The sequence below is a fragment of the Spermophilus citellus genome (assembly GCF_964194105.1).
Source record: "Spermophilus citellus genome assembly, chromosome: 11".
NCBI classification, from domain to species: Eukaryota; Metazoa; Chordata; class Mammalia; order Rodentia; family Sciuridae; genus Spermophilus; species Spermophilus citellus.
Window position 1 is genome coordinate 120,484,057 of NC_138192.1, and position 16,642 is coordinate 120,500,698.

At 40.2% G+C, this 16,642-nt stretch overlaps 1 protein-coding gene across 2 annotated transcripts in view; it reads right to left on the bottom strand.

The window, feature by feature from the left end:
* The window catches only part of EPHA4 (EPH receptor A4), a 137,841-nt gene that overhangs the window by 31,774 nt on the left and 89,425 nt on the right, over positions 1-16,642 (bottom strand). For both annotated transcript variants that reach the window (XM_081260736.1, XM_081260737.1), the window contains exons 6-8: positions 3,903-4,027; positions 2,489-2,648; positions 1,200-1,311 (exon numbers count right to left, since the gene is read on the bottom strand). In XM_081260736.1, the coding sequence (XP_081116862.1) occupies positions 1,200-1,311; positions 2,489-2,648; positions 3,903-4,027 (397 nt within the window). The remainder of the gene's footprint in view (positions 1-1,199; positions 1,312-2,488; positions 2,649-3,902; positions 4,028-16,642) is intronic.

A 16,642-nucleotide genomic window follows, 5' to 3' on the forward strand; every position in this document is an offset into this window, starting at 1 on the left:
GGTCCATCCAGGGAAGCTAACATATGTGGTCATCACCCTGATTATAATGTACGTCAGAGCAAAGCAAAAGCAGGGTGGCTTGCCCAGGCAGTGGAAACAGCTACAGGCATGGTTGTGACATCAGTGAGATCATCCACAGGTAGGGAGGGACGGTACAACAGACGTTGGCCTGAGAGCTAAGCACGGCTATTGGGGACAGAGTAGCTCTAGCTACGAGTATAGTAATGCCATGTTCCTGGACCAGCAATTCACCTGTCTTCTATCACTTTCCTCTTCTATAACAGGAAAAGCTTTATATTTGAAAGGATCATTCTGACACCTTGTGAAACTGTTGATGGTGTAAGGGGGTAAAGGTGAAATAAGAGGTAGATTCTCACATATGGAGGACAAAAAGGCCTAGACACGGGACACTTATTGATGATGAGCAGCTGTACCCCGTGGAGCATCTGGCAAGTCTGAGTAAGTAGATGGACGACAAGACTGGTTCAATAGCCACTGCTAGCATTGAGTCAGACTACAAGCACACTGAGTATAAATGATCGGCTTTTGGAGATTCCTTTCAAGGGCAATGTCATGCCCACCATGTAATTCATGAATACTCTCTAAGAATACTGACAGCCTTTCCCACAGGGATATGACAGTATAGTATTCATTTCTTTGCTTCAGTTACTGTCATTTTAACCAACATCATGTTGAAGCACCTACTGTGTGCTGTATCTCTGATGCCTATCAAACTCCTCTTGTTAATAACACTTGGAAGCAGATAATGATCATTTCTTATAAAAATGAGAAATGAAAGTTTGAACAGGTAAAGAAGTACAGCTGGCAAATGACGTAGCTCAACTTTGGGGCCATGTTTTCTCTTACAGTTTCGTTTCCCTTTGGCTGTAGATCTAGGCTGAGCAGAGAGAGAAATGTAATACCCATAGCTGAACGTGTCTGCAGATCGCCTGTTGACTTGCTTTTCAGCTTGGTTTCCTGGAATTAGTTGTGTCTTTACGGGACACTCAGCAGAGAGGGCTGCCACCCAGTTACTGCCATTAGCCACAGTCGGGATGTGGGAAGATCAAAGCAACAAGGAAGAAGCTTGGCATGCAGATGCCCTGTTTATGGTGCCAATCAAAGGCCTTGGCTTGGTGTGGAGGAGACAAAATGTTTCGTCATAAAACAGAGAAAGTGGGGGTGGCTTCAGAGCTTACCTTCTACTGATGACAAAAGCTGCAATGAGAATGACCACCAGCACCACGCTGCCGGAGACGGACACCAGCAAGACAGTGGAGTTGGCTCCATCACCAATAATCCGGGAAGGCACTGCAATGACAGTGACAGGAGGTGACCTGGCGAAGGTGCTATGGGGTGGAACTTCTGATTGGGCCAGAATATTCAACTGTCTGAATCTTTCTGGAGTCCACAGCCTTTGCTAAATACACATGGAACAGGATTTTCCAAGCTTTAATGAGAACAAGGATATTATTATTTTTTTTTAAATCACTGTATGACAAACTTAAACAGAAGACTCTTATTAAATCTCCTGGCCAATGCAGGATTTTTTTTCCTGTCTTCTTTTTCCTTTCTAACATTATCCTCGCTCTGACGTAATGACCAAATGCATTGGTGAGAAACACATTTGGAAATTTCAGAAAGAACAAATGGTTTTGAATGCCCTTCCTTCCTCACATGTGTAAAAAGCTTGACTATTACTGCCCAGGTCTAAGCCCCTTCCTTCTGGTAGCTTCCCTGGATGATCTCAATGGCATCAATTCCCTTCAGATTCAACTCCACTTTCGCTTCTGCTTTTTTACATTCTTATTTTATTCAATTGTTTGTTAATAAAACTACTTTCTATAACTGATGTTGAAAATTCTGCTATACCATCTCTTTCTCTTATAGGTCCAATTTAGGTTTCTTAATTAAGGGGGTGGAAATGTCTTATACAAATGCTAGTGTGGATAGGCTCCTGGGTAAACTTTTGATTCAACCAACCAGTGGATTCAACTGACAATGTGAAACATTTGATATGTTTGTGCAAAAAGGCTTTAAAACACACATACACACACAACTCATCTGACTAGGTTTTAACAAACTCCTAGAATAAGTAAGGGGAAAAAGCATTTTTGGCCCCTTCTTCTATTTTCTCATAAAAAAAAAATTCCTTGTCTCAATGGAAGATAGACATGTAAACCTTAATTAGTCAGTTTAATAATCCCATTTTTCATGGTTTATAGAAGACTCAAAACAAGAGGAAAATTGGCAACACTTTTCATTCACATGAAAAGACACATCAGACAGTATTATGAAAAGTATCCTTCCTTCAACGGCATGGGATTTCTAAGTGGCAGACACGGGCCATCTTACTCCATGCAGCATTCATTACAACAAAATGTCTGCCTAACCAAAAATCAAGTACGGCTCCTTAGGTTTCATGTTGGTGGAATTGGCCCTGTACAGAAAAAATCTCCGAGGGAGTAGAATCAGGGGTCCATGTTACCTGTGTTGGTTGTGACCTCCAAGGGCTCACTGAAGTCCCCATAGCCAGCCGCCGTCCTGGCCCGCACATGGAAGACATAGGAAGTCAGGGGGTTCAGGCCTTTGATGTCCGTGTTCCTGGCAGCCGTCCGGACTATACGATAACTCCGTTCGTTCTGATCCTACATTATAGAAAGATAACATTGATAAAGGTGGCAAAATAAATCATAAATCTTCTGCTTACTCTAGGACCAACATTGAGGGAACTAACACAATCTCCTCAGAGGTTGAAAGTAAGTGGGGCAGAACTCTCGAACTCTACATTCTCTTCTATGGACTCTTTTTCTTTCTTTCTTTCTTTTTTTGAGGTGTGTGTGTGTGTGTGTGTGTGTGTGTGTGTGTGTGTTGCTACAGATATAACCCAGGGCCTCACACATGGTAGGCAAACACTCTACCACTGAGCTGTGTGTCCAGCCCATTTGTAAAATTCTATTTTGACCCAGAATCTTGCTGACCTGGGAATTGTGATCCTCCCGCCTCAGCCTCCAGAGCAGCTGGGACAACAGACCACTGAGCCAGGCAGGTAAACATCCTAGTTACTTCTTAGAGGTTGAAAGAAGCACAGAGCTAGGTCTGGCTGCCATTGAACCTGAGCACATACAGATCTTTACTCGTAATCATTTTTGAAAAGAACATTAAATGATGGTTGGTGGCTTTTCTAGCTCCACACCCAGCAATTTAAAAGAAATAACTATAAGAAGGTCCCTTGTCTTTTTCTATTTTCTGTCTGGAAAATGCCAAAAAATACTGTAATCTGATTTCAATTAAAAAATCCAGTCCCTTTTCTGTTTTTAATAAGGAAGTCCATAAGTGATTATCTTTAAAAGGAGAGGACAATTGTTCATTTTCTAGACAGCCTTGAGTGCAAACAGCTCTCTTCAGAATTGTCCTTTAAGAGACAAGTTATTTGTAAAAATAATGCCTTTCTGTAACTTTAAGAGGTTGAAGAATGTAATTTTCCTTCCTTGATTTTCTATTAAAAGTCATCAAAACCCACACCCTCATTCTGAATAGCAGTCACCTACTTAAACAGATCATTATTTCACTGTTATGAGTCACTCTCCCTGATAGAAGGTTCATAGATTAGGACTTCTCAGCAGTCTTGCTTCTCATTACTAGAAAGAATATAATGATATTAGAACACAATATACCTTTCTCTATTTTTCAAGATAACTAATTAAATAATAAATGTTATAACCAGATTTGATTGGGAAGTAAGATGCATTTGGTTTTGGGATTCACAGATATATCCCAGTTTAGAACTGGCCAACACCTGAACACAAGAGGCAGGAGGGAGGGAGGAAGGGAAAGATGGAGCAGGGAAGGAGGGAGGAAGGCAGCAAGAGAAAGGAGGAAAGTGGCTCATCCAGCAATACCTTCTCATAGTATTTGACTTCATATTCCAGGATTACCCCATTGGGCCGATCTGGTTCTAACCAAGCCAGTGCCACGCTGTGTCTTGTAACTTCTTTAGCCTGGACCAAAGCAATGGATGATGGTGCTATTTGGGAAAAACAAAACATTTTATTTTAGGGGAAAAAATGTTTTTGGTGGTATCAGTCAATAATTCCATCCTACTTAAAAAAATCATATGGAATCCTTTTCCTTTTGATCATTTTGCTCTTCTTCAGTACAAAAGCGCATCATTCTGTCCAAAATGTGCTTACATGGTTTGACTTCATAAGACCATCTCTGAAGCAAAGGCCTGGTGGGTCTGCAGCTCCATAGGCACTGGGAGTTGTTCCTCATACAAACTGCGTGTTCAGAGCATGCTCTCTGGCCTTTGACCTTTGGTAAACCATAAGAGTCTTTGGGAGACCTGACTCACATCCTATCTCCAGGTATTTGAAGTGTCATCTTACTGATATTTAATTTTATACAAGCAAGAGAATGTGCAGCTCTTTCCTGGTAGTGTGGGGAATACCAGGAGGCAAACGATTTACATACTTTCCAATACAAATAAAGGCACTGCTTAATTACAGTATGAGTTTTCAGTTTAAACACAACCGTGAAAATAATGAAGACGACAAATAAAGCATGAAGGGTGGTCTCTCTGGACATAAATTTTGCAACTATTTCACAAGAGTTGAAATATTGCTTGTGCCTGCTGAGTAACAACTCTTCTTCTTTCCACCAAGAAAGACACAGACGCAGTCCTCTGCTGGGTGTGCTATTGGGAGAGGGAAGGAGGCCATGATTGAGATGTGTGAAACGAGGCTGCATAGCGCCTGCTCCCCTCCTGAAGCGGTCACACCTCCAGCCACTGCCATCACTGCTCTGCTGTGACTGACAATAACCAGAGGGGGAGGAGGAAGCTTATCTAGAAATACTGGTCTGTGGAACCAGAGAAGGGGTGCCAATTATGTTCCTAAATTGGATGTATATTGGATTTTGTTCCCAAATTGTGGAACTCTGTGAAAACAAATTAAAAATATATATATATGGCTACCGAGGAATAATAAATTCAGTTGGGTCATGCTGTGTTCCCCCTACATAGAAGACTTCCAACTCCTTATCTTTTTTCAGAGGAAAACAATAAGAAAAAGTAAAATAAATGGTCTCTGCAAACAGAATAGGAAAAGCTTCAAACCCACTTTACCACCTCAAATGGGTCCACTAGTGGCAGGACAACCAACTGGACACACCATAGTCACGGCACGCTGAGGCCACTCCAGCAGGGACTGGCTCCTAGAGGTACTAATTTTACAGCCTGGCATCTCTTTTTCAGGAAGCTTCAAGATGGGGTCTCTCGCTCGCTCTCACTCACACACACACACACACACACACACACACACACACCCCTCCCGATATTTCTCTTTCTCTCTTTCAATGTCAAAGCGGTTCCAGATTGGATCTCAGGCATAAACACAAGTGAAAGACACAATGCATACACATGTTCTCCATCAAGGGCAACTCCAAGGTTAGCAATACCAAAGGGGATGAACAAAGCTGCACGCAGCACACATATGGAAGCCACTGAACATCTGAGGAAAATGAAAAACGGAAATGTGCTCGTTACGTCCATTAGGGCTCCTTCCCCCAGCACACACACGAGCACACGCACACATGCATGTGCACACATGTATGCTCTCTCCTAACTGGTTGACACAGCCGTTGCCCTGTGAAATACAAGGAGCAACTTTCTTAAATACGTAGGCAGCAAAAGGGCCAAGAAGACTGTCTGCCTGCAAAAAGCCGTTTCATTCCAGGTAATAAATACATCTCCTAACAGAGCATTTTTACCATACACTTTATAAAAAGGGGCTCTTTAAGTTCCAATGTTCGAGATTGGGAAATGAAACAGACTAGTGAAAGCCGTTAGAAAGAAAGCAGGAGGGAAGAAAATCATAAAATTATAAAATGAACTTTCTCTCCAAAATAGTCTGGGTTAGATTCTGATAATCGACAGATTCCTTGGGAAAGAATTGCCTGCCCGGCCTCACAGTGCACTGATGAACTAAGACAGCTTCTCTCTGCTTGGGTTATCACTAAACTGCTGCATGTGGGAAATGAATCCAATTTCTATTTTAGAAGTTGGAGCAGCAGCGTTCCTGTGACCATTCAAAGGGAATATGAGCTCAACCAAGGTGCTCAAAACTCTCAAGCAGGGAGTCAGCAATATCATATAATCATGTTGGCTCATCGAATATTTCCAAGGCAGCCCTGCTTGGAAAAATCGATGGGTACCAATGTGAAAATAAATGAACAAGAGTGTGTACCTAGACTCAGGTGTCATCAGAATGCAGAAAAAAAAAAAAGAGAGATTAAAGAGAAATACAAGTGTGAGGCAAGAAGGACTGAATAAAATAGAAGGCTCGGATGGTGACAGTCAGAGCACTGCTATGCTGATCTCGGTCGTCAGTCCCTACTAGAGACTGTGCAGTCAGGGACAGGAAAAGAAGTAGTTCTGATTCACACACAAAAAATATTACCTTGTATGGCTGTTCAATCTGAATTCTTCACTGAACCTATATCTTTCAGAAGAGTGTGTTACCAGGCCACAGTGACAAAAGCCCTCCATGGCCACAGGATGCTGGGAATAGTAGCTACAGCAGACAAGTGCATTGTAGTGTAATATGGAAGTCTTCCCTCACCCGTGAAGGAGAGCTTTGTGTTTTCTCTGGCAGGAGCCCTGGTTTGAGAAAAGCTGAGCTTTGCCACACTGTCACTTTAGAAAGGGGGCAACTGGGATGTCACACACAAGGTGCTTTCCTCGCCTTTTCTACCCAACACAGCCTCCAACCCTCCATCTGGAGCCCTTGCATGGCCACATGTGCCTGCCCGTGGCTCATTTCCCCCCATAAGGGTTTTGGCAATGGGATTTCCCAATCTTCCCCTACCTCAGTGGCTCTTATAACATCAGTCCTCTCATGCCACCACATCTCTCTGCCACTTGTGCTAAGACCTTAGTAATATTTTTCTTATATAGATACACTATTTTTTAAGCTTAATTATTTTTGGAAAAATATTTCCCATTTGTTGGCATGAACTAAACTCTATTATCTCTTCTAATTAATGGCAGGTAACCCTAAAAATGGGTGTAGATGAAGCAATGTTATCAATGTTTTCTGGGCACTCTCATCACCCCAAGCATGATTAAAAACAGATTAGCTGGTGTTAGGGAAGCAGGAAGAATGTACAGGCACTGACTTGAGATTCTGACCCTGGAATACTCAAGAGTTACTGACTGAGACTCGAGATGGAACTAACCTTTTTACAAGATGATTCAATATTAGGTAACATCCCAACTGATTCTTCCCGGAAATTATTTCTAATGGCACCGCCAGTATGTTTGTACACTTCAGTAAATATTGCCCGACTCTACACCAGTTAGAAATATCTGGATCCTAAATCCCAATATCCCAGGGCTCTGCCCTTTGCTAACAGAATTGGATGAGATGATAATTCAATAACAAAATAACATATTGAACAATCTCCTCAAATCCATGGTAAATTAACAAATCCAGGCTTTAGTTCAAAAGAGGGCTTCTGAGCCTGGTAGAAATTTTGATCAACATAAAAAGATCAAGAAGATAAAATCACTCTGTTACCTCTATGTAACCTCTCTGATTTTTATTCTAAAACCTTGTACAGATAAAGTGCTTCCTCAGTACTGACTCATCCACCAAGCACACACTGAACCAGCAATTTCTGAACAAGGCAAAGATCAGTGAGGAATGATCTGAACAAGGCTGAACTTGAATCATGTACCATCTTGTACATTAGCCTCTCTTTAGCTGAAGAAAGGTAAGGAAATTTCCGTGTTAGTTTTACACAAAGATACCTTCTAATATCAACCCAAGAACTCATTTTTCTATAGTATAAAAGAAGGCAGTGTCTGCTAATCCTCTTATTCACACTTTTTCATGGTGATAGGGAGATTTTGTGTCTATATCCATAGACACAAAATTCACCTACTGAAGAGTCAGAGGTGAGGCCAGGAGGAAGCTGGGGGCTGATGTGCACATTCTCACTGAAACAAAGTCATGCAACATAGATTGGAAAGCATTCCTATCCACCCACGGACTGCCTTCATTAAAGCAATGGTTGTTGTAAGAAGCGTCTTGCACTCCTAAACAAAAGCAGGCATTGTTTAATGGTTAGATATCACACGCAGCAAAGAGGGCTGTTCATGCTAGGTGACAGCATGATTACAGAAAGCTGATGGATGAACAAGTCACAAAGGCAAACCCTACTACAAGGTGGACTCTAAAGAAGGATTTATGATTTAATTCCAAGAAGTCTAGCTTTCACACTTTCTTAGTAGTTTGACCAATGCATGTTGATTTTCCTGTTCTGAGATACCAAAACTGAGCCCATCTTTTCCTTTTATTCTCATGGGGATTTTGGTAGTTTTTTTTTTTAACCCAAAATGCATCCTTCATTTCCCCTATTCCTTACAAATCATACAGACATACGCATTCTTTCAGTAATAAGTTTCCTGAGAAACTTACAAGTAGAGATAAATAGGTATTCTTGTTTTAAAAGTTAAACATTATTTGCATGAGGAATGGCAGTGCCCAGGGATCAAAAGTTGGAATAAGAAAGGGGTACATGGTATCTTGCAAGCACACCACGGGAGGTCTGGAGAAAGGTTGGTGGGGTGTGGTCAAGGGTTGTGGGGACAGAGAAGAGAGGGAACTAGGAAAGCATGAACAAGAATAGTGCACCTGCTGCAGGTGTGATTGTAATTTTCAGGGTTTGATTCTGTGTGGAGGGAGGCTCCTTAAGATATGTGAACCAAGGACAAGATGACAAATCATTTGCTCTACATGCTGTAAGTACTTGTCGCTTTGCTAGTTTGGTGAAAGCTCAATGGACTTAGAGAAGATTCTAGAAAAAAAATTCTGGGTATGACATTTACTAGCTGCCATCTGACTAGGGCCACTCAAACTTTCTCATCTCAGTTTCCCCATTTGCAAAATATCTACAAGCTTGTAATCCACCAGAATGCATGTTCTTAAGGGCTGAGTTCTACCTTGTTCATCTCATTCCAGACATCTTACACATAGCCAATCACCAATACTGAGTGCATAAAAGTTGAAATGGATCTAAAAAAATCTTTGTAGACAGTGAAATGTTTTCTAAATATAAAGTACCGATCACAAGCTATCCTTAAAACAACTTTCTACCTACACCTGTTTCAGATGACCTTTTGTGGGTTTAGTTTTGCTATTTAGGTTAATCAAGACATTGACAATTGGAGGTGAAGCAAATGACAATTCTAATTATAAATGGGGTCTCTGTTTCTAACTTATGAAAATTTTTCAAACACACAGGCTGTAAAATGTCAAAAACTGTAAGTTAGCATTAAAACGAGGCTTCAGAGCACCTGTTACAGACAACATTTTGAGGGACGCTCTTTAGGTTGATGAAGGTGTTTGGCAATTTTCTCAAAGTTCTCCTCTGGGTCTGTATTTGCATATGCAAATAGCTCTGCTGACTTACTAGTGACAAAGGGAAAGTGGTATTGAGATTCTAAAGTCATCATCCTAATCCAGAAAGGACTCTGAGCATTCCCCTTGTTTTGTAAAACTAGAGTTAACCTCTGAAAATCCAGTGCTTGTAACAAGTCAGGCCCTGCTAGGAGTTGCATTGTTACCATCTGTGCCCCTCACAACTACCAGAAAAACACACAGAAGAGTGAGGGTAATGGGGAGCCATGGGCAGTCAGTAGAGGCAACAGGATTATGCATTTGGAACCAAGTCTCTACAGATCCATGGAAACAAAAAAAATTGTGGTAAGATGCCATTTTTATGGGTGGGGCCAAAGAGAAAAAGAAGATAAAAAGAGAAAAAAATCACCAATGCATGGAAGCTGAAAAGATTTGAGTTTTCTAACAGAAAATCGAGATAAATTTCACCCCAAAATTACTTTTTTTCAAAGTTCATATATCCCTGAGAAATGGAGACTGCTTTTGCAAAAGAATCCCCATTTGCTAGGTACCTGTGGTTACGTTTGGTCTGAGAGAGGACCAAGATGCATTCAGCAGGCACATGTGGGTTTTATCTCTGTGTGTGTTTTGGATAAACAGAAACAGCACAGATGAGGGGGTTCTATCATGACTCCAACAGTGGTGCATTTCACAAGGAAGAATTACCAAAGATGCTTTGATGTCAAACAGAGGTGGCTCCCTTTAAGAAAATGGCAAATTTAACTTTCTTTGGTTCAAAGCTCAGCAGTTCTCCTTTGCTCCCCACTGACGCGAATGCTCCAATTTTCTTTTATTCACTTCCTCAATGACTTGCCATTAAACACCTACAAGTCATTTTACTGCAGCAGTTTGGTACTTGTGACATCCAAATGGGATGGAGAAGAGAAAAAGAGACTTGGAGAAGAGGAAGGGGGCGGGAGGAAGATGCACTTGGTTCCTGGGCTGGGAAACTGTTTTCTTGAGTCCAACACCACTAGCAATGAATTAAAAACTGTGTGGGGGAAAAACAGACTGCATTTCATTACCAGCTCAAATTAGAGGGGCGGAGGGATGAGGCCGGAAATAAAGAAATGCAATGAAAGGTCTGTAGTCAAGAAGAGTGAAAACCGCTCCTAAAGAAAGAGGAGTCTGAATCCCTGGATGTCAGTCACATACAATAGCTAGTGTTGGGAGGAAAGATGATTCCTTAACTACAGCAGGGTTATCTTTTCCCTCCCCAGGACCTGGACCTAACAGGGATCATGTTTACTCAAGGGATCTTTTCCTGATGGACAAAATAAACCCACCTTTCATATGTATTTCTGCTTAATGCAAATAGCATATTTAAATTGAATTATTTAGAGATTAAGGTAGTTTTTATTCCTACTTTCTTTCTCGATTCAATACCACAGTTCTGATTTGCTCTTTATCAAAGGTTTGTGCATTTTAAAAGGCTGTCAAGCATCAAAATTAAATGCTTCAGAGCACTAATGATATTCTTGTGATTAAGGGTTTTGCATCTCAGAGATGTTAAGAACACTGGTGCTAATATTAATTGCTTTATTCCACATCCCACCAAAAGGAAAGGATTTCTTCTCAAAAGCTTACAATGGATGGAACCACGTGTCACTGATCAATCTGCTATTGCTGATGTTGCTTTATTATTGCCTGTACAGTGGTTTATGGTATTACAGTTTATGAAGTGCCTTCACATACACATGATCTTGTTTGCAGCACAATCCGCTGGGTTTATCCCTCTTATTGCTTGGGTAAAGTAATTTAAAAACTCAACTTGAACCATCATTGGTGGACACATCACAAATGTAAGAACTCAGGCAATATATCCCACAGCTCTTAGTTGTTACAACCCTCATCCATTAGCACATTTACTTAGAGTCACGAGAAACTGTTTTTGAAACAAAAAACAAAAGGTATAGAAAAAAATTGATCATTTCAAATCGATAGATTTTTTTTCCTATTTAACAACAACAGCATCAAAAGAAAGAAATTCTCAATCAAAACCTTTAGAAGACTAAATTAAATAAAGCACATTTACAGGTAAATATGGAAATATTCATACTACTTTATACTTCGAAGACATGGGTAGACTATATTTGTTTTCCATAACAGTGATTTTCAAGGTCAGTATAGAGACTATTTTAAACAAATAACCATAAAATGAAGCAGCATATTAACACACTGAATGATACCACTGACCCATGCTTTCAAGGATTTTTAAGGGATCTAATTTTGCAGCACTAATAATGCTTCAACTGAATAATTCAAGAATAAAACTTTGCAAAGTCTTTAACTCAAGAGTCTTTATTTCTGGCTTAATATGAACCAAAACTTTAATAAGAATTTTCAATGGAATGGCACATCACATTCTTTTTTTTTTTTTCAGACAGGTAGGCAGCAGATTATTTTCAACATATTCTTTACAGTGAGTATCAATAAAACTCTAAAATAACAGAATGTGGTGCTATTATTAGCTTTCATGGAAAGCATTTGCATACAGAAGTGGAAGGTGTTGGGATTGGTCCCTTTGGCTCAAGTCCAAAGGTGCAAGCTTCTTTCTCTTAAGTAGCTGTTTCTGGGATGGAGCTGCCTAGCCAAGACCGCATTCCTAGACTCCTTTGTATCTAGGGTGGTTCATATGACTGGGTTTTGGGCAGTGGAATGCGGGTTGAAGTGATTACTTTTCTTGAAGACCTGACCCATAAATAGCTCCCTCGTGACTCTATTCTCTCTCACTGGCAATCTGCCAGCTGGAGGTTGATGCATTCTTAGGCCGGTCCTGGAAGCCCCACACTGACTCTCTCCTTGTCACCTCCAACTGTATGTGACTTGAGCAAGAAATAATTTTCTATTGCAGTCACCCACTGATTGACATTTGGGTTACAGCAGGTACCCATTCAAGCAAAGTGGGGTCATTTAGGGGGGGAAAAAAAGGAATTTTCATACAACAAGGAACTTAAATGAAGTGTAGCACGCTCTAGCCTACAGAAGATTGATCTGTGGTTGGGAGCTGCCAGAATAGCCTCCAGGTTTTCTCCAGTTCCTGGCGATGCACTATGAGCAGATACCCAGTCATTTGTGAAAAACTGGAGCGTGCCACCCTGAGGTCAGCAATGGCAGCAACAGAGGCCGTGCAGCTTCCAGGGACATAATCACAGCCACAGGTCTTCCAATAGTGAATGAGTTCAGCAGAATCACAAAACACTGGGCCAAAAGATTCAACTGAGCTTGTGTTAATGTTAAATGGGAAAAGACAGTGGGGTTCTCCAAATGGCTTAGTTGAGTTTTTCTTTTCAGAAAAGACTTAGTTTACTCTTCCTTGCACAATTAACGGTTAAGCAGTTGAAAACTTAGGCCGCGTGAATCAGAGCTAAACAGAGAATGGGTTAAAGAGCAAAAAAAAGATGCTATCGGCCTGCTCTGCAAGACACTTGCACGGAAAGCTTTCAGTTCTCGCCACTCTTCGAAGTAGTTATGATTATCACCCTTGATTTTCAAATTTTGGAAACTCTGGCACAGAGAGATTAAATAATATGATTAAAGCTATAAAATGAGATTTAAAACCCAAGTCTGCCCGAGTCAATCTATGTGATCCTCTTTCTAGACCATATGTCTACAATAACCCACACACTGAACTAGCATTTATTGGGTTATTATGGTATATCAGGCATTATTCCAAATTTTCTGCATGAATTAATTCACATAAACATCATAAAACCCTATGAAACAGGTACTATTATTATCCCATTTTATATATGAGGAAAATAAGATGCAAACAGTTTGAATAACTTGACCTAAAGATATAGCTTAGACTTGGCAAATTTGAGAGACTGGTAGGAGAGTCCACAATCTCAATGACAGATCTCTAGAAAGCACAGAGTGTCTTCTCCTGCTTTCACTGGAAATGGGAAATGGGCAACTTGAAGGTTGAAGGACTTCCTGCAGCAGCAGCAGCAGCAAAAGCGTTGGAGCAAGTCCTCCTGAAGTCGGTACACATCAGGTACAGGGCCTCGTACATACATTAGTGGCTGCCAGAAACCCAAGGTAATTTAGACACAATCCCTGCCCACAGACAAACCTTCAAGTTTCTGGTGATGACTCATCTCATATAGAACTAACCTGAAGAATGGATATGGGACTAAAACAAAAACTATTTCTAATTTAAAAATCTATTTCAAAACAATATAATGATATCTGGCATTAGGGAAAGGTGCTACCCAAAACAGCCTCGGGAAGGTTGCAGTGTTTCATTTGTTCTGTTCCTTGGCTTGTGTAATAGTCACATAGGTGTTTGCTTTGAGATAACTCAATGAATGACTATCTATTCTAGTCTTAGGCTCTTTCCTGTATGTGTATATATTTCACAACATAAAGACTATAAAATGAATACTAATGTTAACTAAGAGTATTAAAGATGAAGAATTTCTAATCATTATTAGAAAAACTCATCCATAATTTTTAGTAAACCATGTGGACAAGAATCTAAACATGTATGGAACATCTGCACTTTTGCAAATCAGAATTTTGTAACTAATCATGATGCTTCATCCCTGAGCATCATAGTAATTCTCCCTCTTCAAGTTAAAAAAAAAAAAAAAAAAGCATTACTAAATTCTTGCTTTACTTTTAAAATAGCTATTATCATGAATTAGCATTGCCACAAGTATAATCCCAGGATCCCTTCTAGAATTGGTAATGAGTGGCAGCTTAACTCCGAACTAAGGTCCACACCCACCAGGATTCACAGGGAATTTCTTAAGAAGCACCCAAGTTCCTGTCATAGCTCTAGTAGGTCCTGTGTTTCGTCTGGGAGCTGCTTGTTTTCCTCAATACTTGCTTACTAAGAAATTCGTTGGCAGGTTCTGACAAGGATAGCCCAACACTTGCCAGCAGAAACATGGCAGGATTCAGCGAATGTATTTCCTGTTGAGTAAGAACGCCAGTTTGAGGCTAACAGGAAAACAAGTCTTTTCACTGGAAAGTTTTGCCTGAGCAAGGCAACTGCTTTAAAATTAGATAGATGATAGATAGATAGATGATAGATAGATAGATAGATGATAGATATAGATAAATCTACCCTCCCCCTGAATTCTTCCAGTAAGATGAACTTGTTGGGCCTAACTAAGCTAAAAAAAAAAAAAAAAAAAAAAAAATCTGTACTATTTCAATTCTTAGTTGAAATTGTTTTATGTATGATGTACTTGGAGAATCCTGGCCAAAGGTAGGTCCTCCATGACCTACAACACCCTCCAAAATTAATTGGTAAGGGAAAGGTTCCCTTCTCCAGAGCAGGAATGAGAGAAAGGGAGAGATTAACTGCTGTGAACCAAGGCTTCTGTTCCTTTAGCTGTCAGCTCCACTGGAGAGCATCAGACATTCCAAATCTGGAAAATAAAAAGTGCTGCTGTGGGCCTCAGGTTCTCTTTGTTCCTCAGACAGCTGCTAATCGTCCTGCTGTGCTAGGAACCACGGAGACAATGCTGTAACATTTAGCTTTCTGACATCTGAAGCATCTAGATCAGTCCCCAATTAAACATGTATTAATCACAAAGACTCTAAAAGCCAGGATGATAGATGCACCCAGTAAATCTTCGCTCTTGCCTTTTACTTTCCACACTGAATTTCTACATTTACAGGCAGAAATACTTAAAAGCCTACTCCAGAAACTGACCAATAAAAAACCTTGTTCATTACTTTATATCGGATGCTTGATGATTTCCTACCATGGAAAAGCTTTTCAGAAAGAGGCAAGACATTGATCATTCTGCTAAAAAAGCCTGTCTGTTTTAATACATAGATCCATGTGGCTGTGGTCACCATGTTTTTAGTGTGATAACTAATTCAGGAAAGTTGTGGCTTTGGCAGTTACTATAGGGACATCTAAATCATCTGTGAAGTTAAAACATACACCAAGAGATGAACCTAGGTATCTTCAGGGTAAAATGTTAATCATACTAATAATACTGACAATCTCCTTCAATTCAGACCAAAGTGTCCCCAGGACATGGCCCCAAGTGAATGAATGAATGGCATCTGATTCTGGAGTCAGAGAAGATTTTAGCATTCACTGAAACCACCTTAATTTCATGATGTAAAATTTATGTTGGTAAAAGGCTCTTAGTGGGGCTGGGGATGTGGCTCAAGCGGTAGCGCGCTCGCCTGGCATGCGTGCGGCCCGGGTTCGATCCTCAGCACCACATACCAACAAAGATGTTGTGTCCGCCGAGAACTAAAAAATAAATATTAAAAATTCTCTCTCTCTCTCTCTCTCACTCTCTCTCCTCTCTTAAAAAAAAAAAAGGCTCTTAGTGTTGCTTTTCCACAGTGGTCTCCATTTCAATAGGGCATAAAGTAGTCACATTATATTTTCTATCAAAGAGTATCATTTATAACTTGTGTTATCACAAAAAATAGTTTTTATAGGAGGTAGCTAATCACCATAATATAAAATGAATAGGAAAACAGTAATACATGAGACACTTTTGACCTCAACAAAATAGTGTTAGTCATTATAAGATATTGAGAATCTTTTGAAATTAGATTTTTTTTTTAAATTTCTTAAGCTAATGGAACCCACAAAAGACAAAGACAATATTTTCAAGGTGCCAAGCTGGTGCTAGCTCAAGGAGCTGATCCCTTGGCTTTTGATGGAGCCTGAATATATCATGAAAAACTCCTTCCCCATCACTGTCTCAATGGTGTTCCACTGTCTTCCAAGTTGAAAGACTAGAAAGCCAATTAATGTCAGTTATGATGTGAACACCTGTCGACTAAGACCTGGACTGAGACCAATTCCATTAACATAGTCCCTCTATGGCTGCCAAATGGTCGGGCTTTGGACCACTTATGAGCTAGTCCACATTCAAAGAGGTGACCCAAAGACAGAAAGGTCCAGAGTCCCATTAGTCATCTTCCAAGCCATCCAATTCCCCATCACATATCCAGTTGGAACAGGGTAACTATCTTTTCTAATGGTCATTTAAAAAGATCACATCAGCCATTCACAAAAAAGTCATGGTGACCATAAATTGGGGATATCAGCTCCTTAGCATTTTTATTAGCTATTGTACTTTTTAACTCTGAAGCTATTTTTTAGCAACTTATTTTTCTTTCTCTTGTTGCATTTGAAACATATCAGCAGAAGACAGAGAAAAAAATCAATAAAAAAATATTTGACAAAGAAT